At 52.5% G+C, this 25560-nt stretch overlaps 1 protein-coding gene across 1 annotated transcript in view; it reads left to right on the top strand.

The window, feature by feature from the left end:
• The first annotated feature begins 1581 nt into the window (after positions 1–1581).
• The window catches only part of TRIM62 (tripartite motif containing 62), a 37832-nt gene continuing 13853 nt past the window's right edge, over positions 1582–25560 (top strand). Inside the window, exons 1-5 of the mRNA XM_070385029.1 lie at positions 1582–1709; positions 2140–2665; positions 17248–17343; positions 22376–22632; positions 23750–23865. Of these exons, the coding sequence (XP_070241130.1) occupies positions 2258–2665; positions 17248–17343; positions 22376–22632; positions 23750–23865 (877 nt within the window). The 5' untranslated portion in view covers positions 1582–1709; positions 2140–2257. The remainder of the gene's footprint in view (positions 1710–2139; positions 2666–17247; positions 17344–22375; positions 22633–23749; positions 23866–25560) is intronic.

The raw sequence follows: 25560 nt of genomic DNA, 5'->3' as shown, positions 1-25560 counted from the left end.
AGGGCAGACTGGTTTTGATAGGGAAGAGACCCTTTGCAGAAGCTGTCTCCTTGCCACAAGATTCCCCTCTGGTATTTAAGGCCAGACCTGCATCATATGTCCAAACCTAAGCCATCACTGGCGAGAGGAATGTAACCATCATGATGGATTTGGACTGAACAGGACTTATTCCTAGAGCTGGACTGGGGTCAGCCAACCCTTGGTCACTTGGGGAAGGCGGGGGGCGCCACCTGAACAAAATCAGGGCCCTGACTGCAAGGAAAAATCCATGAATAGTTGTTACACGGGCTACCAACTTATTTCTGGCAATGATGGAGACAAGAAACCAGGTAACGATGTGATGGAGGACACATAAATAGCAGAGGGGTAAACGTCAAGCTTTTTCTTAAATTGTGCTTTGATAAAGTTTAACTCCAGTGAAGACGTTGCTGGAGGAGCCAGAAACTGGGGGGAGCCACCTTCATGCCTCCTTCTTTCTCACTCCATAGTCAATCCATTACAAAATTTCAGAGTGTCTATACTTTCAGTATCCTGTCTTTCTCTCCTTACCCACTGTCATGGTGCCAGCTCAGGTCTCATCATCTGCAGGCACTATGACAACATGAATCTACTGCTGCCCGGTCTCTCTTCTTGAAACCCACATCTTTGCTTCTGTTATTAAGCTACACACCTTCACTGTCCACAGAGCACTGCACATATGCGGACAAATCAGAAAGTCTGCTTTCATCTTGCCAATGGGCTAATAAGCATCACCTTGACTTCCTGAAACCCACATCAGACCAGGTCAGTCCCCTGCTTGAAAGCTCAATGCTTTCAGGAAATCTTTCAGCAAGACCCTCAACGCCCTCCACCCCACTCTAGCCCCTTTTCCACCCCAACCCCAACAATAGAGAACTGCTCACACTTCCCCAAAATTTTCCTCCCCTTTCACACCTCCATGCTCCTGCACATGCTGCCCCCTCTGCCTAGAAATCCCTTATCCCCTCTCCATCTGGCATGCAGACCAGGTCTCCTATTACTCTTTCACCCTCTCCATAATACAGCACTCATACTATAGCACTCCAGAAATGCTTGCTAAGTGGAGACAACTCCTCAGGTTAGATATAAGTCAGGGCCAGGACTTTCCAACTTCCGCCATTAGCACTGCTTAAGAAAGTGAAGAGGAAATGGGACCCCAGGGCTTAGAAGTGTGAGGCTCTTGAACTTGATCTAAGCAAGCAGGGTATTTCTCGAGTTTTATCTTTACATTTTATGCAAAAGTTGTATTCTACGCAGATTAAACGACATACCTGTATTTGTTTTAATACAAAATATTATTTTTCACCAATCTTCACATTGATGATCCAAAAAGATCCTGTACTCCTTACCCTCTCAAAATAGAGGCCCACTTCTCCCGCCTCCCCTCCCCCGCCCACCTCCGCTGCAGGGACGCCAAGCGAGACCTGGATGTTGTTCCAAGTACAGACCCTGAAGGAACAGCTGGCTTTCGCACCCCTGGGAGCTGGGGAATGGTGGGGGCGGGGAGGGGTTTCGCAGGCTGGAGTCCCGGCCCTGCCCCTCCTCTCCCCCGCCCGCCGCGGGGGCGGAGTCACTGGGTCCCCGCCCGCGGAGGCGGGGAGGGAGCCGAGGCCGCCGGCAGCTTTGGCTCGGCTGGTTCCGGGTTGGGAGGCTGCGCTGGGACCGAAGCTGTGGCCTCTGAGCCGGCGAGGGTAAGAGGCCGCGCGGGGACGGGTCTTGGGGCCGGGATCGAACAGCTGAGCTTGCTCACACCCCTCCTCTCCTCTGCCGGGAACAGCCGAGGGGTGGCTCTTCCCCCTCCCCGAGAATTCCCCATCCCCAGCTTCTCCCCCTCCCCCCACCGCACCCATCCTGGTATTATAGCCCCCCAAGGCCTCCGCCCCCCTCCCTGATCCTCTTCTCCCAGCACCCATACCTCGGGACTGCCCCTTTCCCTAGACTCTTCTTGCTGGGAGCACCCTCCCCCAGACACCCACGGCCCCCTCCCTCCAGCACCCATCGCTCCGGGTCACCCACTACCTCGAGACCACCTTCCTGGGCTCACTTCTCGGATAGTCTCTACCCCGGACCTCTTACTCGCATTACCCCGCTCCCGGACAACACCTCTTCCTTCTCTTGTAGCTCCTGCTTCTCCGGGCCTGCTCCTGGCACCCATTCCCAGGAGCTGCCCCCGACAGCGCCGCGCTCTCCCCGCCGCCCCCTGCATCTCGGGGGACCCTCTCCCACCGCCCCTGGCGCCATGGCATGCAGTCTCAAGGACGAGCTGCTTTGCTCCATCTGTCTGAGCATCTACCAGGACCCGGTGAGCCTGGGCTGCGAGCACTACTTCTGCCGCCGCTGCATCACCGAGCACTGGGTGAGGCAGGAAGCGCAGGGCGCCCGCGACTGCCCCGAGTGCCGGCGCACGTTTGCAGAGCCCGCGCTCGCGCCCAGCCTCAAGCTGGCCAACATCGTGGAGCGCTATAGCGCCTTCCCCCTGGACGCCATCCTCAACGCGCGCCGGGCCGCGCGACCGTGCCAGGCACACGACAAGGTCAAGCTCTTCTGCCTCACGGACCGCGCACTGCTCTGCTTCTTTTGCGATGAACCCGCACTACACGAGCAGCACCAGGTCACCGGCATCGATGATGCCTTCGAGGAGTTGCAGGTGAGCTGTTTGCTCGGCCTGGGGCGGGGGGCGGGGCGGGGCCGGGGGCGGGGTCAGGGCTGGACCGCGCGGGCAGGGCCCAGTCAGAATTGCCATAGGGCGGGGCCGCCGGCAGGGTCAGGGCCCTATCAGAATTAGGACGGGGCGGGGCCGTGGCGAGGAGGCGGTGTTGAGGGTGGGGCCTTGAGCCGAGTTCTCCAGGCTGGGTCTCAGAACTGAAGCCGGGGGTGGGTCCATGGCTGGGGAGAGAGCCCCAGTGGAGTGCGACGGCGGGGACAAATAGGATCAGAGCTGTACTGGCTGGGGCAAGGTTAGGGACGCGGCCGAATCTGAGCTGGGCAAGGGCAGGGCCACTGTGGGAGGTCCTAGAGTGGGACCTGGAGACAGGGCCCACATAAGAATGGTTCAGGATTGAGTTGGGGACAAAGACACAGGTGGGGAATGGGAACAAAGTCAGGACTGGACAGGGGTTGGGGCCGCCGTCCGAGGATGAGTCTGGACTAGACATTGTAGCTGAGCTGCAGGTTTTGGGGCATGATGTCCTTGGGGGTTCGATCAGGTGTGCATCAGGACCTGGGGATCAGTACCTGGGCTAGATCACTCTGAGCAGGTCAGGGTTAAATCTAAGAGAGGGTCTAAATGAGGGTCAGCAAACTGCTGAGAGAGTGGATTTGGGTGCCAGGGGCTAGGGCAAGGTGTGTGAGGGTCTAGGCTGGGATCAAGTTCAGATACTGTAAAAATCATTCTGAGTTGAAATCACAGTAGAGGCTAATTGAGAGTGAGATAGGACCTATAGGCTCAAGATCTGGGTAATAAGACCCTGAGGTGAGGTGATTCAAGAAAAGAGAAAGAGTGGACCTCTAGGAGTTTCCAGGGACTTTTAGTGACCTCTTTAGCTCTGTCGACCACATCAGGACCTTGAGGACTATGTGAAACAGTACATTCAGGGTAGCCTGATCATAGTCAGCCTAGGACTGTAATTGATCTCCCTGCAGCCTTCCCATCCTCACTGACCGACTCCTGTTCAACTCTCAAAGCCCTGCTCAAATGCTCTCTCTGTATAAGCCTTCTCTAAACTCCAAAACAATAGCATTAGCACTGCAGTCTTTGTTAATAAGTATAATATTAAAAAAAAAATAGTGTTCCAGGAACTTCTCTGATGATCCAGTGGCTAAGCCTCCACACTTCCAAGGCAGGGGGCTGGGGTTGATCCCTGGTCTGCAACCAAGAGTTTGCATTGCTGCAACTAAAGATCCCGCATCCCATAACTAAGACCCGGCATAACCAAATAAATAAATAAAAATAAATATTAAAATAGTGTTCCAAGATTAGCTATAATTAGGAAATAAAGTACATTCTCTATACCCTCCTTGGAGAATTCTCAGTGTACATTTGCATATTAAAGGCTTAGAGAAATCTTGTAGCAAAGAAACCCATCTTGCTGTGTTTAATAAAGTGATTCCCAAGCTTTTTGTGAGCCTGGAATCTCTTTCTCAAGCTAAACCATTTAAATCTAGCAAACCTTGTGTCTTTGGCCTCAGGATACCAGACTAGCACACAGTCACCAAGAGAAGGGACAGTCTCTTAGTCGTCATATCTGTGGACCTAAAGCCTGGCACAAGGCCTGGCCCACAGCGCACATCAGTAAAGGTTGAATGAATGACCATCCCTGACCTAAGTTGGCCCAGACTGTAGAGCCTTTGGAAGCAGAAGGTTTTTGACTCCTTAAGCAGGAGCTAAATGACTATTTTCCCTGTTGTAGGGGGTCACCCCCCTTATACATGAGTCTCCGTGAGCCCGCCTGCATCAGCAGATACCCTGGCCCTAGGAGAAATGACCCTGTGTTCACCTCATCTGCTCCTTGTTCCTTTAATCCCCAAAACACCGCTGACTCCCTTTCAGTTTGGTTGTGTGGGGATGGAGAGCAAGAGCTGGGGGCTCTGGGAGCTGGCACAAGGATGGCATTGGCCCTCTACTCCCAGAGCCCCTTGTGCCAGGCTCTGGTGCTTCCATCTCCCCGTCTATGAAGTCACTTAAACAGGGAGAAGGAGAGAAGCTTGGACAGGACTGAGCACAGGTAGTAAGAGACTGGAGGGACTCTGAAACCATCTGTCCATCCTTTTCATTATGTAGACGCGGAGACAGGTCCAGAGAGGTGATGCAACATACCCAAAGTCACACTGCCAGATAGTGAGAGAGCCGGCCTAGAAAGCTCAGCCTGACCCCAGCCAGATCCCGTCCCTGCCACTCAGCCCCTCGTCTCTCTGTCTGACTTTCTAGCTAGGGAGAACTCTGCTTTCCAACATTTGAATTCCCTGTCTGCAAACCAGCAAATCCAAATCATGGTGTTGTGGGGTTTTGTCGTCTGTTCCATGACCTGGGGCAGGCAGGAGAAAATGAATATATATTTTCTCCAAATGTTTATTGAAACACTGTCATTCTTGGGTGAAAAGAAAAATAAGACTGCTACTCACTCATCCTCTAGTGTACTGTCCTGGGGTCAGTCACATTTAGGTTCCAAACCTTCCTTCAGCCCTGTCTGTCTAATCGGCACATTTCTTCATGGAAGCCTCCAGGCTCTCGCCTGTAAACTGGCATCAGAATGATTCTTTCCTACCAGGATTTTCACGAGGCTGACCTGAAATGAATCTGCTATTGAGATGCCTGGCACAGGTTAGGGGCTGGGTCAGCACGCGCTCCCATCCTTTCTCCTTCTACGTATGAGACCTCAAGTGCCCAGCTGGGCAATTGCCCAGACCTGCCTCTCACCTGAGAAGGAGGCCTTGTTTTGGTACCTCCTTTGGGCTTGGCAAGAAAGTGGCAGAGAAACATCCTCTCCTGTGGAGAAGTAAGCTGCTGGGTGAGTCTCAAGCCACTCCCCACCCCCATGACTCCCCCTCTGTTCATGGGGAAGTGGGGCTCATTAGCTATTTATGCACTGGAAATGAGACTGGGCTTGCCTGTCACACCCCCTCCTCTCCCAGCAGCTGGTGGCTTGTCCCCAGGGCTCCTGAGGCCTGGGCTGGGCCCCTCTCCTGGAAAATAACAGACTCCGAGCCAGCAGGGCCTTGGAGATCATCTGGTACAAACTTCCTTTGACAGATGGGGAAATGGCAGAGCAGGGAGGAGAGGATCCTCCCCTTTCCCAAGGCCCTGAGGCCAGAAGAGGCTACTCCTGGCTCATCAGGAGTCTCCTCACAGCTCCCCCCTCCCCCACCTCTCCTAACAGTTAGCCTGGAGCTGTTTTCATTTATTATAAATCCTAGACGCAGCAGAGGAGAGAGGTAAAGGACTCTGGCTTTGTACTCAAGCAGCTCCAAGTCTGCAGTACCATTTCTGGCTCTGTGACCTTAGGAAAGCTCCTTATCATCTCTGAGCCTCAGGAACCTCCTTCACAGCATGGGAATAACGGGGTTGAATTCAATAAGATGACATTGGCCAGAAGTTGGTGCTGCACTTGATACATAGTAAGCACTCAATAAATGACAGTTCTGGTTTGTTACATCGTACTTGGCACTATTAACATTTGGGGCCAGATAAGTCTATGTTATGCAGTGCTTCCCAGGTGGCACAGTGGTAAAGAATCCGCCTGCCGATGTAGGATGATGCAGGAGATGCAAGTTGGATTCCTGGGTCGGGAAGATCCCCTGAAGAAGGAAATGGCAACCCACCCCAGTATTCTTGCTGGGAGATCCCATGGACAGAGGAGCCTGGCAGACTACAGTCCATGGTATTGCAAAGAGCTGGACACAGCTGAGTGACTGAGCACGCACACACACAAGTCTATGTTATGCAAGGCAATCCTGTGCACTGTGGGCTGTTTAGTAGCATCCCTGGCCTCCACCCACTGGATGCTAGTAGCGTGACCCACCCCAAGCTCTGACAGTCAAAAATGCCTTCAGGCTTCATCAAATGTCGCCTACGGTAAAAATCACAACAGGCTGAGAACCCAGGCCTGGAGAAGTCCTACTCAGCTTTCCAGGCTCAGCTCAAATAGCCCCTCCTTCATGAAGCTTTCCCTGACCTGCAAGTAGAATGGCTTTGTACCCTAGATTCCAATACTGGGGTCAGAACCTGGCATCCTCACCGATAAGCTGTGTGTCCTTGATCCAATCACTTCATTCTCTAAGCCTCCACCTGCTAACATGGGGATAATACGACCATCATGGCAAGGATGTCGTAAGAGGGAGGTTGTATCAAATGTGCCTGACACTGTGCTTGGCATACAGTTAGTGGTAGCAATTTTTAAATATCTTTATTTTTTCTGAGTATAAAATTAACATAAGAAACAGAGCTATATAATGTAAAAGTTAAAACCCGCCCATAGTCCCACCCCATGAAAAACAGGATTTTTTTCTTAAAGATTTGTTTACAGTTCTACAGAAATTTTGTCATGTAAACAGTGTGTGTGTGTGTGTGTGTGTATGCCTTCCCTTTTTTTCCACTGCTGAGCACTGGCCCACAGAGCAAAGTGGAGGGAAGGAACCACCATCTCAGAAGGGTTTGGGGCTTCTCAGTTAATATTACTGAGTCCTAAGTGCTAAGCACTTTTCGTGTACTGACTCATTTAATTTTTTTTTCATCTAATGTTTTTCATAACACCCTGTCAAATGGGTACTGTAATTTACTCTTTTTACAGATAAGGAAACAGAGGCTCAGAGGAATTCAGTGACTTGTTTGGTCACCCAGCTGGTAAACAGCAGGGACAGGATTTGAAGCCTGGCTGAGTGGACCATGCATAGCCTCTGAGCTACCTCTCAGGGCCGGGTGGCTGTCTCCCCCGCACCCTGCCTGTCTTTGTAGTTCAAGTGTACAGGGTCAGGCTCCGGACATCGTCTGCCTGTGCCAGCTGATGCTCCAAGGGCAGGTGCTGAATGTCATCTTACTTGGGCACGGCATCCGGCTCTCTGGCCATCTCAGCTTCCTAACCTCCAGGCAAGGGGTTGGATGCAGTCCCAGCCACCCCCTCCAGGTCTCATGTGACCGCTGGAGCCTTTCCCAAGGCCTCCTTCATGCCAAGGGAGACAGCAGTGGATCAGCCTTGGATGGGAGCCCTGAGGAGTTGGGCGTGGGGCTCCAGAGACCCCCGAGGCAGCCACACAGGGAAAGAACAGAGCTGAGGGACTGGATTCAAATCCTGACACTGGCTTCTTCCAGCTGAGCAGAAGGTGCTGCCTTCTCTGCACCCTCTCCCAACCTGGGAAGTGGAAATTAGAACAAAACATAAAGAAGGAGAGCGAGTTGCTGCCTATCCAGAGACAGCTGGTGTGAAGGTGCTTTATTTGCTACTGTGGACAGCTGGGCTGTCTGTGTCTGGGGGAAGTGGCCTCTGCTGTTACTTTTGCAGGAGAGGGCAGGACTTGTGTGCACAAAGCAGGCTCCACTGGGGCAAGGCTGCCAGTGAGTCAGACCCACGGCCGCAGTTGGCATCTCTACTTCCCTCTTCACAGGTGTGTGTGGGCAACCAGGAAAAGCCCAGTTCATCCAGAACACCTTGGCTGAGCACAGGTCATGGGGCTGAAACTCAGAATGGAAGCTGGGGACCCCAGGATGTTTATTTTCTAGAGAGGAAAGGATCGGGTAGGAAGTGACAACAGAAACAATAACAACCCCATAAAACGAGCCAGAGTGTATTGGACCATTGTTATGTGCCAGGTGCTGTTACAGGCCTCGAATCGTTACAGAAGCCCTTTTTCTTTTCCCCGCTCCCCGAGTGGGACTAGGATCAGCCCCATTTCACAGATGAAGATGATGAGGCTGAGAGGCTCAGTAACTTGCCCAAGATCACGCTGCAAGTAGGAGGCAAAGCTGGGTCAGACTCTGGTCTGACTCAGAATTCTTCCCCCCTCACCAACACCACCCTAACTGCCTCAGGGAACATCCAAATGAGACCTCAGAAATCCGCTTCCACCCTCTCCCCACTGTGCAAATGGGGAAACTGACTTGCCCAAGTTTGGTCCAGAGCCCAGCTCCCTGGAATCTCAGTCCAGTGCTGTTTTTACAGCATCATTTACTTTCTGGACCTTGAATTCTGTTTGAACACAGAGGTGGTTGTCAAGGATGTGGAGATGGTGTCCTTCTTGGATTCAGAGATTTAGTCAGTAATTTACTCGGTTGACACTCCTCTGCTGGCTCACTGAGGGCCAAGGTCCTGGGCCCAGGAGAGAACAAGACAAGCTTGGCCCTGCTGTGGTTCTTGGGAGACAGGCCTATAAGCTGCCGCGTCATGTCCTAGGCTCCTGTGGGCACAACTGAGGGTTGGCCAGGTTCCCCAGCTGACAACTGGGTCTTGAGAGCAGAGAGAGGAGACGTTACACAGGGAGAAACAACACCCACGGTCCCATGTGCAGGGTGCCGGGGCAGATACCCGTTCTCGTTTCACCCTCACAGCCGCCCTAGGAGACAGGTCTCATTGCCCCATTTTTCACATGAGGAAACTGAGGCTCAGAAGTTGTGCCTAAGGCCACACAACCAGTACATGTTGCTGAAGCCAGAACTTGGACTCAGATGATGATCTGAGTCAGCCAGGGACAGGCATGAAGGTGAGCCGGCGGTTCATCGTGACTGGAGGGCGAAGGGTGGGAAAGGGGCTTGAATGCACCAGTCCTGCCCAAGGAGCTGGACACCAGTCCTGCCCAAGGAGCGTGGACTTGACCCTGGAGATGCGGGGGAACTAGAAACAGGCTGGAGCAGGCAAGGCGGGCCTGGTCAGTGTGCCTTAAGGGGCGGTGTGTGGGTGGGCCTGGTGGGCAGCCTGGAAGAGGGGGCATAATCACGCGGTGCTGCCCTGCCAGAGACCCTGAGGCTCAAAGTGGGCAGGGCAGGCTCAGAGGCCGAGAAGATGCATCAGGGTTCAGGTCTGACAGAAGAAACAGAAACAGGAGCATCAGGGGTCTGCAAATAGAAGAGAGACCTGGGGGAAGGGAGAGAAGAGGCAAGTTCAGTGTGCCCTGTGAAGATCTGGGGCAGCTCTGGGCCAGAGGAGGGAAGAGAAGGCAGTACTGGGTGTGGAGGAGGGGAGGAGTCTTGAGCACCAAAGGGTCTTGAGTACCTATCGTGAGCCACGCCATGCTGGGCCCTTTCAGGGGTCTCGTCTCATTTTATCCTCATCACATCCCCTGCCAAGTGGCTCTGGTCCTCATTTTATAGATAAGGCTCTGAGAGGGGAAGATGTGATCTACCCAGGGGCATGCAGCCAGGATTTGAAACCAGGTTTTTCTACACCCAAGTTCATGCCGTTACCACGGGGCAGAAGCGTGACACGGGTGAGAGGGTCCCTGAAGCTGGTGGAGATGGCTTCTGGCAGCACCTTTATCCTCTGGGCTGGAGGAGGAATGGCCTTGCAGGAAGGGAGGTCTGGCCTTGGGGGCCTGTGAGCCCTGGCTCTCTGTCCTCCCCCACAGCTGCTGCCCCAGGCCTGGCCTCTCTGCATGCGGGAGCCTCAGAGTCTCTCAACTGACATATTTGCATAATTGTGTGCTTAGGTCTGCACCAGCCCTAACTCTGCCCCCTCTCCAGCGGCTCTGCCCTCAGGAGGGCGTCCCCCCACCCCCCACCCCCATTCCTGTTCTGCCCCAGCATTGATGGGCCTGCAGAGTCCAGCTCCCCCAGGCTGACCTCCAAGGCCAACTCCACCCCACGCCCTGCTGCCCTCATCCCAGCCAGCCCCACTGGCCTTTCCAGCTTGAGACTCCACCCACATACCTGGCTCCAGCCACCCCCAACTGCCCCTCACTTCCTGCACACACCTGTGCCCCTACCTGACCAGTTCTCTCCACCTGGAATGCTCTGGCCCCACCCTGGAGACTAGAAGGGACCCTGCCCAGCCATCCATCCATCTTCCCAGATCTTTCCGTCAGAAATAAACTCTCTCTAAGAAACTTCCTATTCCACATACAATTATAATTATTGTGATGATAATGACAACCACGAGTGACTGAGCACTTCCTGGGCCTCCGGACAGGTCCTGCATTAAGTCACCTAATCCTCACAACAACCACAGAGCCGGTGGTGTCATTAGCTGTACTTTATAGATTTGGCAAATGAGGTGGGAGGGAGTCACAAACACAGCCGGGCTCCTGGGTGTTCCCTCCACGTTTATCCTGTTCTCCCTTTGCAGTCTACCTGTTTCTATTTCTGCCTGTCCTACTCACTGCAAACTCTCAAGGGCAAAGGCTGTCTGCAGCGCCCCAGCCCCCTGGAGTGACTGGCCTAGAGCCTGACTGTGGGTGCCCAGACGTGATTGCTGTATTGCTGACAGAAGGACCGAGTGGTTTCCAGCATGGATTTTGGAGTCACTCAGATCCCCACTCCTGATTCTTACAAGCTCTGTCCCCTTTGGCACACTGCCTGACCTCTCTGAGACTCTCTTTCCCCCTCTGAGAGACCAAGTGACAAAGGCACCAATCTCATGAGGTTGTTGTGCGAATTAAGTGACACGCTGACTGTGAAATTCAAACCTAGGCCACACTGCCTCCAGACCCGGTTCTGAGCCTCCAGGAGGGTCAGTGTCCCTCCGCACAGTTAGCTCTATCACTTAGGAGTTCGTCAACAGCTTCGTTTCCTGTCTGACATCTGCTGGGAGATTTCCCAGTTGGTTCTCTGTCAAGCCGTGTGGCCATGGGCCACTCAGTCCCTTTTTCTTGGACCTCAGTTCCCTGTTCTAGAAATCCAGATGGCTGGACTAGATGGTCCCTGGGGCCCCTTCCTATTTCGGCCGTCTGAGGAGGAAAGGAGGGGCCTGACACAGCAAACCATAGGGACGTGGAGAAGTGACCCAGGAACCTCACACGGGACATGGTGGCCCCCCGTCTCCCAAGCACCCAGTGTATGCGAGGCTCTCCACTGTAAGGCTAAACAACACTTCTTACCGTTATCTCATTTCACCCTTCCAACCCTAGGAGATATTGTTATCCCCATTTCTCAGATGAGGGACTGGGGCCCAGAGAGGTTAGGTTACCTGCCCAAGATGACAAAGCCAGTCTCCTAACCCAGGGGGTCAGGTCTGATCCCAGGCCTGGAAGGAGGGAAGGCAGGGTGAGTAACAAAGCCCAGGCTGCTTCCTAGTCCTGCTCTGTGGGTTCTACGTTTTGTTTTTCCTAACTTAGCTGTTCCCTCAGGATCTGTAGCTCACCTGAGGAGAGCTGCCTGCCTGGGGACTCTGCCCACCCTTTCAGAGGTGAGCCCTGACCCAGCCTAGCCTCTCCCCAGGGCAGATTCATGATATAAACTCTGTGCCTGGCCCTCTCCTAGGTACTGAGGGTGTGAAAATCTCTCAGACACAGTCCCTGGCCTAAAAGCCTATACCTCAGAGGGAAGACTGACAGGTAACCTTGCTGTTAAGATGCAGCATGTGCCTGATAGTGTGAGGGAAGGCTCTGCACACAGGGATTGTCTGATGACAGAATGGAGTTGAGATATGGATTCTCAGTGGAGGTGATGTCTGTTCTAGGTCTTCCAAGATAAGCACTCACCCCACTCCAGCACTCTTGCCTGGAAAATCCCATGGACGGAGGAGCCTGGTGGGCTGCAGTCCATGGGGTGGCTAAGAGTCAGACACGACTGAAGCGAGTTAGCAGCAGCAGCAGCAACAAGTAGAGAAAACCATGTAGCTGAGCCTTCCAGACAGAGGGAACAACATGTGTAAAGGCCTGGTGGAGGTCACTGCAAGTTGCTTCATGCATCTAGAGCAGCACTGTCCAGTAGAACTTTCTGGAATAATGGAAGTGTCCTGCATCTGCACCATCTGATACCATAGCCACCAGTCACCTGTGGCTGTTGAGCACTTGAAATGTTTACTCTAGTATAGCTGTTGTTTTTCTAGCTCTAGTATAACTGTTGCTCAGTTGTGTCCAACTCTTTGCAACCTCATGGACTGCAGCACACTAGGCTTCCCTGTCCTCCACCAACTCCCGGAGCTTGCTCAAACTCATGTGCATTGAGTTAGTGATGCCATCCAACCATCTCATCTTCTCCTGCCTTCTCCTCCTGCCTTCAATCTTGTCAAGCATCGGGGTCTTTTCCAGTGAATTGGCGCTTCACATCAGGTGGCCAAAGGATTGGAGCGTCAGCATCAGTCTTTCCAATGAATATTCAAGGTTGATTTCCTTTAGGATTTACTGATTTGATCTCCTTACTGTCCAAGGGACTCTCAAGAGTCTTCTCCAGAACCACAGTTCAAAAGCATCAATTCTTTGGCATTCAGCCTTATTTATGGTCCAACTCAGTACAGCTTAGGAACTGAATTTCAATTTTATTTTATTTCATTTGAATTTAAATAACCATGTGTGACTAGCAGCTACTGCATTGAATGTTAGGTCTGGATGAAGAGAAAAGGCTGGAAAAGAAATCTTGGGTCAATACTGAAGGGCCTTGAATGCCTCACTCAGGCATGGTGCCCTTTTCCCCAGAGTACGTGTGTGCTCAGTCACTCAGCCGTGTCCAGCTCTTTACAACTCCATGGACTATAGCCAGGTTCCTCTGTCCATGGAATTTTGCAAGCAAGAATACTGGAGTGGGTTGCCATTTCCTACTCCAGGAGATCTTCCTGACCCAGGGATTGAACCAGTGTTTCCTATAGCTCCTGCACTGGCAGATGAATTCTTTACCACTGAGCCAACTGGGATGCCCTCTTCTCCCCAGACAATGTGGAAATCCTGCAGAGGGCCCTGGGGAGGAGATGCAGGAACACATCCATTCTGGAGAACCATCATCCCAGCTGCTCTGTGGGGCAGGGAGGAGCCTGGAGCCATGGCCCAGAAAAGAAGTGATAAAAACTGAACCGGGTGGTGGGTATAGAGAGGAGAGGACAGATTCCAGGGCAAGCCCAATGACCGATTGGATTGGTGACTGGGCCATGTCAAGGGTGACTCCTAGATTTCTGGCTTGGGTAGCAGCAGGGGTAGGGGGTGTGCCCTGCACAGAGATGGGGAACATGAGAGGAAGGGCAGTTTGGGGTACCATATCACTATTCCAGCTTTCACTGTGATGTAAATCTCTCTGTCCCTGTCTCCCACCCACCCACCCAGCCCATCTACACACCTCCTGAGGCTTCATAGATTGGGACTTGCCCCCATCCTTCTCCCTGTCACTGACACAGCAGCATGTGGGGCCCAAGGAGGCCTCATTCAGCACATGTTTGTGGATGGATGAAAGAGTGTTCCATTGCTCCTGGGATCCTGTTGTTCCCTGACCCTGAAAGCAGGGAGGAATTTGGCCATGTCCCTGGGGTGCCCTGAGCAATGTGAAGAACGTGGCCTCCAGGGCAGTTTTCTCAGAGAATCTGAAGAAATGCCTGAGTGGTTGGGTCTATGAGGGCCACCAACCGAGAGAGTTGTAGCATTTGGTTCATCTCCTCAAACTCTGCATCTCAAGCAGACTGTCCCAAGCTGGACAGACCCAAGGCCATCAGGGAGGAGCAGTCATTTTGTATTATTAGGTGAACGTGATCTGTCTATTCCAGTGGCTCAGATGCATGAGAATCTATTAGGAATAACTCCCAACTGTTAGTAATAGAGAGCTGCCCAAAGTAACTGAAATTAGGTGAGGGTATATTTCTCTTCCACGTAAAACAGGTCTATAGGAAAATAGCCCAGGCAATGGTCTGCCAGGGCCAACTTGCCCCAGTTCCTGAGAACTAAATGTGCAAATCTTGTCTCAGCTCTGCGTCTGATGACCTCACTTGGAGAGCTTGAAATTGGCTTTGAGGGAGCCTTTACACCATGGAAATTGGCCAGCGCTATAAACTGAAGCTGTTTATCTTTTTTACAGAGGGCAAGCTTCCTAGCACATCCCTGAGTGCAGTGATGGTGTGGCTAACCCATCAGAGACCCAGGCTGCTTCTTCCTTCTGTTTCACTAGTTTTGGCCTGTCATATCCGCCTTTCTGGTTGCCTTATGGCCTGAGATGGTACTAGAGTTCCAGTCGTTACGTCTATGCAAGCTCTCTACTCCCATAAAACTAGCTATTCCGAGTTTTCTATCTAACTTGTATTTTCAAGGCTGGGTCTTCATCCTTCACCTGTCATCTGAGGTGTGCCCTCCATAGAGAAGCCTTCTCTGACACCCTACTAAATTCATCACCCATCCTACGCGGCTTTATTTTCACTAGAGCATAGACCATGTGTGCATGCTGTGCTGCTTCAGTCGTGTCTGACTCTTTGTGACCCTATGGACCATAGCCTGCCAGGCTCCTCTGTCCATGGCATAGACTATAATGGATAACTATCTGAAGGCTTCCCTGGTGGCTCAGTGGTAAAGAATCTGCCTACCAATGCAGGAGATGCAGGTTCAATTCCTGGGTCGGGAAGATCCCCTGGAGAAGAAAATGGCAACCCACTCCAGCATTCCTGCCTGGGAAAACCTCTGGACAGAGGAGCTTGGAGAGCTACAGTCCATGGGGGTCACAAAAGAGTCAGACATGACTTAGTAACTAAACAACAATATCATCTGTCTTCCCCACTAGACTGGAAGATCCCTATCAGTAGGGACTATGTCTGTCTGGTTCTCTGCTCTGTTCCCAATGCCTCACACTGCCTGGTACATTATAATTGCTCAATAACTATTTGTTGAGTGAATAAGGGATAGTAAGCACAGATCATTTTGTTTTCTACATGCTTCCCTTAGCGTGTCATTGTGACCATTTTCTCACGTTGCTATCTAGCCTGTAAAATTAGTTGGATTAGATGTTTTCAAGGGCTCTCCCTGCTCTGACGAGACAAGTGATAAGGAGGTGGGGTGAACAGGTAAGTCAGCTCCCTGGCACCACTCACACCCCAGGCTGACTAGAGAGCCCAGGCCAGAAGCTATTTCCATGGAGATTCACTCCCAAAGAAAACTTCTTGGAGCCTGATTTCAATGCCAGGCCATTGATGGGTGCAGGGGAGATAGAAAATGGTAGGGTAAGCCCGCCCTGCATGGGGATGGATGAAGGACAGCCAGAACGACCAGCTGTGATAGCATGGACTAAATGTCCAGAAGTACTGGGAGCCAGGGCCTCCCAGGTGGCGCTAGTGGTAAAGAACCCACCTGCCAATGCAGGTAGACATAAGAGACACAAGTTTGATCCTTGGGTCGGGAAGATCCCCTGGAGGAGGGTGTGGCAACCCACTTCAGTATTCTTGCCTGGAGAATCCCATGGACAGAGGAGCCTGACAGGCTGCAGTCCATAGGGTCGCACAAGAGTAGGACATGACTGAAGCGACTTAGCATGCACACACTCACTGGGAACCATCCATCTCTATGCCCCATTCATTCATTTGACAAATAATTATTGAGGCCCTACTGTATGCTGGGCACTATCCTAAGTGCTGGGGATAGAACAGTGAACATGTCAGTCAAGACTCTTGCCCTCCTAAAACTCACATTCCAGTGGAGGAGAGGAACAGTAAACACACTGTCAGATAAATAAGCAAGATCGTGGAGACCATGGAACAGGATGCGATGGAGGGTGGAAGGGATGCCACTGTGTGGGGCTGGTGAGGCAAGACCTCTCAGAGGAGGCAGCATCTGAGTTGTTACGTTAATGCTATAGAGGAATGGGTGGGGAGGGGGGCGGGTGGCTGTGGGGTTGTGGATCTGAGAGTGAAGTGCACCAGGCAAAGGAAGCAGCAAGTGCAGTCACAGAGCTGAAACAGCCCAGAGTGAGGAACAGGAAGATTGCTTTGGCTGGCTGGGATTGATGGGGGAAGGACGGTGGAGACAGCGGTGGGACGAGCATGAGGTCACTGAGACACTTGCTTCAGGCACAAAGCTGAAGCAAATGCCCCAAAGCTCAGTAATCAAGATGAATAATTTTTAGTGAAATTTTTAAAAATCACAATTAATGCCCAAAAAACTACATGATGAACAAAATATCAGATTTGTAAATAGAAACAAGATGACTAGCCATGTCTTACTGAGCCATATTGGAACCAGAGGCAAAGGAAAAATTAGTCATAATGATCCTGTCCTTTAAAATTTTGACATGTTGTCTATCATGGATTTTTGTTGCTGTTCATTACTGAAGAAAATTTATCACCTGGTGTCATGATCATGGTCTCCAGAACTGGACTTCCTGAGTTCCAATTCTGGCACTACCCTTCCGTGCTTAGCTGTAAGTTTGGGGTTATTGGGAGGATTAGATGACCCCATACAAGCTAAGGTCTGAGGACAGTGCCTAGCCCAGTGGAAGTGCTCAGAGGATGTGGGGAGTTTGTCACAGCCCTGGACAGTGGTACGGCCTTGGTTCCTGCCAGAGGATTCTAAGCAAGGAGTCTTGACCAGCACATCAGGGGGTCTGAAAGTATGTGGAGGTGGATTGGAGACTGGGGGGCCAGAAGCTCCTAGGATGGCCCTAGTGGAGGCTGTTACAAAACTCCGGATGAAAGATGGGCACAGACTCTGGAGATACTTGGGAGACAGACTCTACAGGACTTCGTGGTTGTTGAACTGTGACGGGAGGAGGGTGCTGGGGCAGGGGAGGCACGGGGTCAGGACAGCTTCCAGCGCCTGCAGCAGTTAGCCCTGGTCTCTGCATCACCGTCACCAGGAAATACCGGGCTGGCTCTGGCCTGCTCTGCCATTCCTGTCTTGTCTGTGTTCCAGAGGGAGCTGAAGGAGCAGCTTCAGGCCCTTCAGGACAGTGAGCGGGAGCACACAGAAGCGCTGCAGCTGCTCAAGCGACAGCTGGCAGAGACCAAGGTGAGCCTGGCCTGGAGGTGGGGCGGGGCTGCCAGAGGTGGGGGTGGAGCTTCGTGGAGGCGGGGCCAGTTGGGCACTTGAAGGGCGGGGAATCGAGCCTGCTGCGGGGGAGGGGCTTCGAGGGCCCAAGCTCCAGGTGAGAAGGGTAGGGCATGCGGAAAGGTGGAGGCTGGGGCTTCTGCGAAGGTAAAGGGGCAGGGACCTTTCCCCAGATGATGGAAGGAAAGGATATGGGCTGGTGCCCGGGGTTAAGGATAGGATCCTCGCTCCCTGCTTTGGGTGAAATTTGAGGTGGGATCAGGGACCCTCTAGGAAAACCCGGACTGGAAGAAGGTACCTAGTCTCTTTTTCCTCTCCTGTTATTAAACACACCCATTTTCAGAGTTAGCAATCCCTCCAATCTCTTGGAGACAATGTTCCCTCCAAGCCCTCCTGATGATTTGTGGCTCAGCCCTGGTATAATCTCCTCTCCGAAACTCTGATGAAGATATAAACAGTAGGGGCAAACCCTGCAGGCTTTGGATACGATGGTCTCAAAAGAAAAGTCTTTTTCCTTGAGCCGAGAGGAAGGCTATGGGGTCTGATCCAGGCACTCCATGCTGTGTGACTTTGGGTAAACTGCATACTTTTCTGCACTCTTAATCTTCCCATCTGTGCAGCAGGGACTCTGCCAGGCTCTGTCCAGCCATGCTATTCTGGATCCTAGCACACTTCCAAGGGGCTCCTTCCAAGTCCTCCACAGATATCTCTCTAACTGAGCAAGGCTTGCTTTACTCTCTGCTGTCCTTCTGGGACCACTCACCAGGGACCTAGACCTGGCTGCTAAGCTCTTGGGTGATTTCATTGACCTGGTAGCTCAGTGGTAAAGAACCTGCCTGCCAGTGCAGGAGACAAAAGAGAAGTGGGTTCAATCCCAGTGGGTCGGGAAGATCCCCTGGAGGAGGGCGAGGCAACTCCCAGTGTCCTTGCCTGGAGAACCCCATGGACAGAGGAGTCTGGCAGGCTACAGTCCATGGAGTCGCACAGAGTCGGACACGACTGAAGTGACTTAGCACACACAGCACAGTGCTCCATTTGCAGAGATGCCGCTGCCAGCAGCAGCTGGAGGCGAGCCTTAGGAATGTTCTGGGCCTCCAGAGGTCACTGGAGAGGCCATTGGAGATTCAGACTTGTGCCCCAGCTTGGCTGCCAACCCACTGTGGGGTCTCAGGGAGGTCATGACAGACATTTCTTCAGAGAACATTCTGGAGTGCCTCCAGGCAGGCCCCTCAGTGGGCAACAGATGAGAAACAGACCCAGAACTCCGGCATCTTTGCTTCTCACAGCCTCAGTTTCCCACCTGCAGGGGAATCCGGTACCTCTCAGGTGAAGAGAAGCAAATGGAAGCCTCTGTCTGGGTGAGAGGGGAATATTATGGTCTGTTTTTCTCCCCAGCATTCTGTTCTTCTCTCCAACCACCCCCCCTCCATTGTTTTTCTCCACTGACCTCTTCTTCCCCTGCCTTCCTGTCCATCTGTCTACCTCTGGGGGGTCCTGTGGGGCCACCTTCCCCTCCAGTTCCCCCAGCCCTGCTTCCTGTCTGGACTGGGGTGTTTATACAAGAAATGCCTATGGATGCTTTGGAGGTCATATTTCACCTGGTGCCTGACTCGGCTCAGCTTTCTTGCGGCGCCTGCCCCTCCAGTGGCCCGGCTTGAGGGCCCGTCTGATCTCCCTCCCCAGACCCAATGTTTTCCTTGGTCGGCCCTGACCGAGTGACGCATTCTTGGCAGGGTATTTTTCTGAAACAGCCCCAGCTCCTCCAAGCCCCAGTGTGTTCCCAGGGATATGGTGGGCTGAGGTGGGGGCTGCTTTCCCAGTCGAGGCACTGAAGGGATTGGGGGTGGGGCAGGCCTGGCTCTGTCCTAGAAAAAACTAGAGTAAATGGGGCACACCAGTTTAGCTGAATCTTTCTCTGTGCTGGGAATTGTGTTCCCCATCCATTGTCCTGCTGAACTGCACAGAACGCCACCTCCATGAGCACAGGATTCCCCAGAACCGATACACTGTCCGGCACACAGTAAATCAGTTCAGTTCAGTCACTCAGTCGTGTCCGACTCTGCGACTCCATAGACTGCGACACACCAGGCTTCCCTGTCCATCACCAACTCCCAGAGCTTGCTCAAACTCATGTCCATTGAGTCAGTGATGCCATCCGATCATCTCATCCTCCGTCGTCCCCTTCTCCTGCCTTCAGTCGCCTCCTGCCACAATTGTGCCTTCAATTGTGCCTGCTGCCACAATGATAAATAGTTGTGGAACAAACGAGTGAGGAAAAAACACACCTTTTGAAGTAGGAATTGTTGTCTCCATTTTATTAGCAAGGAGACTGAGGCATAGAGAGATTGTGGGACATGCCTGAGGCCTCATGGCTAGTAAGTAGCTAATTGAGAGCTAGTTCTGTCAGATCATAGGACATATTCCAGCCTCACGCTGGGTTGTCCTCAGCAAGATCTCTGGCTCTGTGGTCTGCAAGCCGGGGAGGCCTAGAGAACCCATCAGGGACATACTTAGGGCTCCTAGGGTGGCTGTCACTCTGATGTTTCACTTCTGAGCTGCCCTCTCCCAGCTTCTTTCTCTCCTCTTGTGTTGGAGACACTGGGCCCCCACCAAGAAAGATGATGGAGTCTGCACCCACCTCTGCATATCAGTCTTGGGCGAGACCCTTCCCTCCCTCACCATTCAAGCAGGTTCTGACTATCAACCTTGTGCCAGGCCCTGGGATGGGCACAAGGAGTGCAGGGTTAAGAAAGATGTCATTCCCACCCAGGAGGGGTTCATTCATTAGCTGGGGAGCCACATAAAACGTGGGGCAGCATATTAAGAATATTTACAAAATATTGGGAACATTTAGCCTGTTTAACTGGCTTCAAAAGTTAGGGAAGGTATCACAGAGAAGGGAGCTTTTGGTCTGGGTCTCACAGGATGAGTAACAGTTTGCCAGTTGAATAAAGCATTTGCTGGGGGAGGGGTCCACTCTAGGTGGGTAGACTTACAGTGCAATGGCACTAGAGTGGTAAGCTGGGATTAGAGGAAGGACTTTGAATTCCAGACTAAGGAATTTAGCGCTGTACTAGTCATTAAGGCGCCAAGAGATGTTCCTGAACACAAGACTGACTGTGGCCCAGTTTGCACTTTAGAAGGATCACTCTGGTAGCAAGTTTGTTGGCAAAGATTAGGTGTAGTTGACACATTAAACCAGTGAGTTGGTGGAACCCAGGGGCATATGTGGAGGAGGCAGGTGGAAAGATGACTGTAGAGCTCAGGAGACATGTAAGGCCTTCAAGATGGATGGATCTGGAAAGCAGCCTCAGAGCAGCAGGAGTTGAAGATGAGGGAGGGCGTGTCATGTATGAACAAAAGGAGCCAGGACTGGATGAGTCCTCAGGAACAGGGATGGCAGGGAGGGAGCAGCCACAGCGGTGGGAGGCAAACCAGAATTCTCGATTGGTAGCGGCTGGCCCTTGGGCCAAATGCTGCTGCAGACTGGCCAAGGAGGAGCCAGAAGGGCTGGCCATGAGATTTAGGATTCTTTGGAGGCAGCAGCAGACGGTCCAGGGCGGGCAGGCCCCATCTTCCCCACCATGACCTGCCGCTGCAGGAACCTCACCTTCCCTGGGTGAGGGGGCTCCAAGAGGCCACAGGCAGCCTGGCCCCTCATCCCCAGCCTCTCCCTTCATCACCCCCTTTGTCTGCCTGGCGAGCTGGGTGGGCATGCGCAGGGAGGCTGGCCCACTGCCAGCAGCTCTTCCTGCCGGCCCACAGCCACGACCAGGAGGGAACAGGCCCTAATTGAGCCTTTGTGGAGCTTCCCACAGAGCCCTGGGCACTGAACACAGCGGGGTCTCTGACTCTGTGAACTCCCAGTCAGAATCCCACAAAGTCAAATTGCAGAGGCAGGCCCCACATGCTGCTGCTGCTGAGCAGCGCTTTTGTGTCCTGTGTCATCCTGCCTCTTGCTGTCCCCTCAGCCCGTCCCCCCCTCCACCCCCAACTGACATCCTGCTCACCCTTCAGGCCCCAGCTCAGCAGCCATCTCTCCACGAAGACTTCACTCTCCACGAACAGGGATGTGCCTGTTCCAGTGTTTAAATAACCAGGCTCTGGGGCTGCACCTCAAACAACGTCATGTACGTTGTGAACCTCCCCTCACTTATCGTAGCCCTGCAATGTCATTGTGTTACCGTCTTCCCAGATAAGAAAACCAAGGTTTAGAGATACCAGGTGACTAAAGTTGCCACAGCGGGAGACCCAGTGCCCTTGGGCACTGAAGCTGTCTATGCCTTTTACCACTCAACCCCCCCTTGGGCCTGGCAGTGCCCTTGGAGACAAAGAGAATCAATCAAGTCCATGCTTATCTTTCTGTGACAATGGCTTTAACCCCCAACTCTTGTTCCCTGGCAAGAGGGTCTGGGGGTAGTGGGACAGGTTGCGTGACCCCCAGACTTGCCCAGTATGTTGCCATTTATAAAGCTCTCTGACATCTGTGACCTCCTTGGCATCTTTGCTTAGGCTGCATGAGTGATGTTTTTTAAAAAATAAAAATTTCCCTGTCTCCTAGACTGAGCTCAGCATCTGCTCCCTGCCCATCCCCCCATATCTCTGGCCCACTTCCTCATCCTTCCCGTCCCCAAACCAGAAATCCGGATATCATCCTCACACCTGTCTCTCCTTTACCCTTACAGCCAGTCAGTTGGTCACCAGGGCCACCGAGGCTCCCCCTACAGATGTCTTTCAAGCCATGTCCGTCTGCTGCTCCTCTAGCTCAAGCCTCATTGTCTCGCCTGGACCACTTCATTTGTTTCCTAACGGAGACTTTGTTGTCCCTGATCAGGCCAGTTCTCTTCTGCCGCCATGCTTTTTGCCATTTCCTCACTGAACGTACCTTTCCCGCCCTTTTCTCTCTGCGTGCCAAGACCCTCAGTTTCCTCCTCTCACACAGGGATCACCCCGTCCGTTCTCCCTGACTAACCCCTGATGACCGTGTTCACAGTCTTCCACCAAAAGCCTGCGGACCACCATCGGGGAGGCGTTCGAGCGGCTGCACCGGCTGCTGCGGGAGCGGCAGAAGGCCATGCTGGAGGAGCTGGAGGCAGACACGGCTCGCACGCTGACCGACATCGAGCAGAAAGTCCAGCGCTACAGCCAGCAGCTGCGCAAGGTGCAGGAGGGGGCGCAGATCCTGCAAGAGCGGTTGGCTGAGACCGACCGGCACACCTTCCTGGCCGGCATGGCCTCGCTCTCCGAGCGGTGAGTGCCTGCCTGCCCCAGCGTCTTCTCCACATGGAGCACCCCTCCCCGGCCCCTGTAGGATGGAGGGAATGGAGGCGGATGGGGGTGGTTAGCGGAGAAATCATTCATTCAGATCTCCATCAAACACACAGGACATCTGCTCTGTGCCATAGCCTGGGGTGAAGGCTTTGTGTACGCACGCTATTTTATACATCATATTTATAATCCTATAGGATAGTACTTGTTTTGCGTGATTTGTATTATAAATATACATTTTATAGTATTTATCATAACATCTTTACCCTACTAGCCCCTTGGAGGTCGTCACCGCTGTCATCCCTATTTCACACATGTAGAAACTGAGGCACAGAGGAACTGGAGCAACTGGCAAAAGCCCTTCATCTAGTACGTGGGGGAGCCAGGATTCAAGCCCAGGTCTCTGGTTCCATGGCTACCTTTAATAATAAAACTTGGGACTTCCCTCGTGGCCCAGTGGTGAAAACTCCTTGTTCCCACTGCAGGGGGCAGAGATTCCATCCCTGGCTGGGGAACTAAGATCCCGCATGCTGCATAGTGTGGCCCCCCCAAAACAACAAATAAATAAAACTTTAAACTAATAATAATAACAACACTTAATTATTGGTTTTCCCTTGTGGCTCAGCTGGTAAAGAATCTGCCTGCAATGTGGAAGACCTGGGTTCGATCCCTGGGTTGGGAAGATCCCCTACAGAAGGAAAAGGCTACCCACTGGAGAATTCCATGGACTATGTAGTCTGTGGGGTCGCAAAGAGTCGGACATGACTGAATGACCTTGACTTTTACTTTCAATGACCAGTACTGATAGCTGATGTCATGTATTGTGTTGAGCATGAGGCACACACTGTGCCAAGCGTTTTACATGCATTAAGCCTCACAGTGTTCACAAGCCTAGGAGGCAGGTGTTATCATAGTACCCATTTTAAAGATGAAGAAACTGAGGGTGATAGCTAGAGAGTTAGGAAGTGGTAGAAGCAAGCACTTGAGTCTGGGTATGGCAGACTTCCCACGCATGGCCTCTCCCTATGCCAGCGACCCTGAAGGTGCTGGGATGGGAATCCAGCCCCCAATGTGGTCTTCTCTCTTGCTGTCTTTCCAGGCTCAAAGGGAAAATCCACGAGACCAACCTAACCTATGAAGACTTCCCAACCTCCAAGTACACAGGCCCCCTGCAGTACACCATCTGGAAGTCCCTGTTCCAAGACATCCACCCAGGTAAGGCCCTTCCTGCCACTCACCAGAGGGCCCAGGAAGAGGCAAGGATCATCACAGGTCGGAGCTGGATGGGCCACTGCCCAGTCCAGCCCCCTGCTCTACACACAGCATGGGGGCAGGGAAGAGGGATGGGAAGGGTGCCTTAATAAGCGCCTACTATGTTCCGGGGCCTGTGCTGGGCACCTGCAGTAGCTCAACCCAGGGAATCTTTATAATGATACAACTCCAGGAGGTTGGTTCTACTAGTGAGCCCATTCTCTAGATGAAGAGACTGAGGCTCTGGGCTGTTCACTCATTCACTCTATGAGTACAGAAGAGATCAAGCACCTGCCTCATACCAGGCACTATTCTAGGTACTGAAGATAAAGCAGTGAACGAAACAGGCAAAACTTCCTACCCTCGTGCATCTCAGTTACATCCTAGGGTGTGAGAGAGAAAGAAAACAAAATTAAATAAGTAAGATACATAGTTCATTAGATAGTGATAAAAGATGAGGAAGGAGGCTAACAGATGTTGAGGTAGGATAAAATGTTTAGTAGTGGATTCAGTCAGAAGACCTCCCGGAGAAGGAGGGAGTAAAGGCCTGAAGGAAGAAGGAGAAGAGTGAGCCACGTAGATACCCTGGCAAGAGTGCTCCTGGCAGTGGGAATGGCAAGTGCAAAGGCTCTGAGGCAGGAGCAGCTGGGCATGTTCAGGGAAGAGGAAGGAGACCAGTGTGGCTGGAGTGCAATGAGTGAGAAGGAGAGTGGAGGTAGCAGTAGCCAGACCATGAGGGCCTGTGGGCCCAGGTGAAAACTTTCAATTTTGTGCTGAGTGAGATGGGAGCCAGTGGAGGGTCTGGGACAGTAACGTGAAGTAATGTGAGTTTTTAAGTTCTTAAAGTATTCCTCTGGCTGCTGAGTTGAGAATAGACGCGAGGAGTAAAGGGTAGAGGTCAGGAGCCTCTTGCAGTAATCCAGGTGAGAGGTGGTGCTGGCCTGAAGCAGGGTGATACCAGTGCACATGGTGAGACGTGGTTGGATTTGGGTCCATACTGAACAGAAAGCCAACAGGAGTTTCTAATGCACTGGATCTCAGATGTGAGAAAGAGGGGAAAAAAAAAGGAAGACTACGATGATTTTGGCTGAGGTGACCGGGAAGATGGAGTTGTAAGCATGCGAGGTTCGTGATGCCAATTAGATGTCTCAGTGCAGATGTGGAGAAGGCAGTGGAAATGACACGTATGCAGTTCAGGAGGAGGGTCTGGGCCAGTGGTGTCCGCATGTGGACGGTACCGAATGAGCCAGGAGGAGATCACCTAGGAGGTGAGTTGAGGGTAGAGAGAAAAGAGAGAGGACCATGCTAACAATTGGAGCCCTGGGGTCCTCCTAGAAGTCAAGGACAGGAAGGGGACCCAGTCAAGGAAACTGAGAAGGAACAGCCAGAGAATAGGAGGGAGACCTGGTCCATCCTGGAAGCCAAGTGGAGAAAGTGTTTCGAGGAGGGGAAGTGGCTGGTGGTGGCCAGGCTGCAACGCCAAGTGTGGGAGGATCAGCACTGACTGTTCTCTTGGTCCTGATGGCCTTGACAGGAGCCGCTCTGGTGGAGCAATGGAGGCAAATCCTGATTAGAGGCCATCCTAGAGAGAATGGGAGAGGAAGTGGAGACAGTGCTTTCAAAGAGTTGTATTTATGGGAAGGAGAGAGTGTGGTGGGA

Source organism: Bos mutus, chromosome 2, assembly GCF_027580195.1.
Source record: "Bos mutus isolate GX-2022 chromosome 2, NWIPB_WYAK_1.1, whole genome shotgun sequence".
NCBI classification, from domain to species: domain Eukaryota; kingdom Metazoa; phylum Chordata; class Mammalia; order Artiodactyla; family Bovidae; genus Bos; species Bos mutus.
Note: the sequence above shows the minus strand (reverse complement) of the source record. Positions and strands in the feature narration are given on the sequence as shown.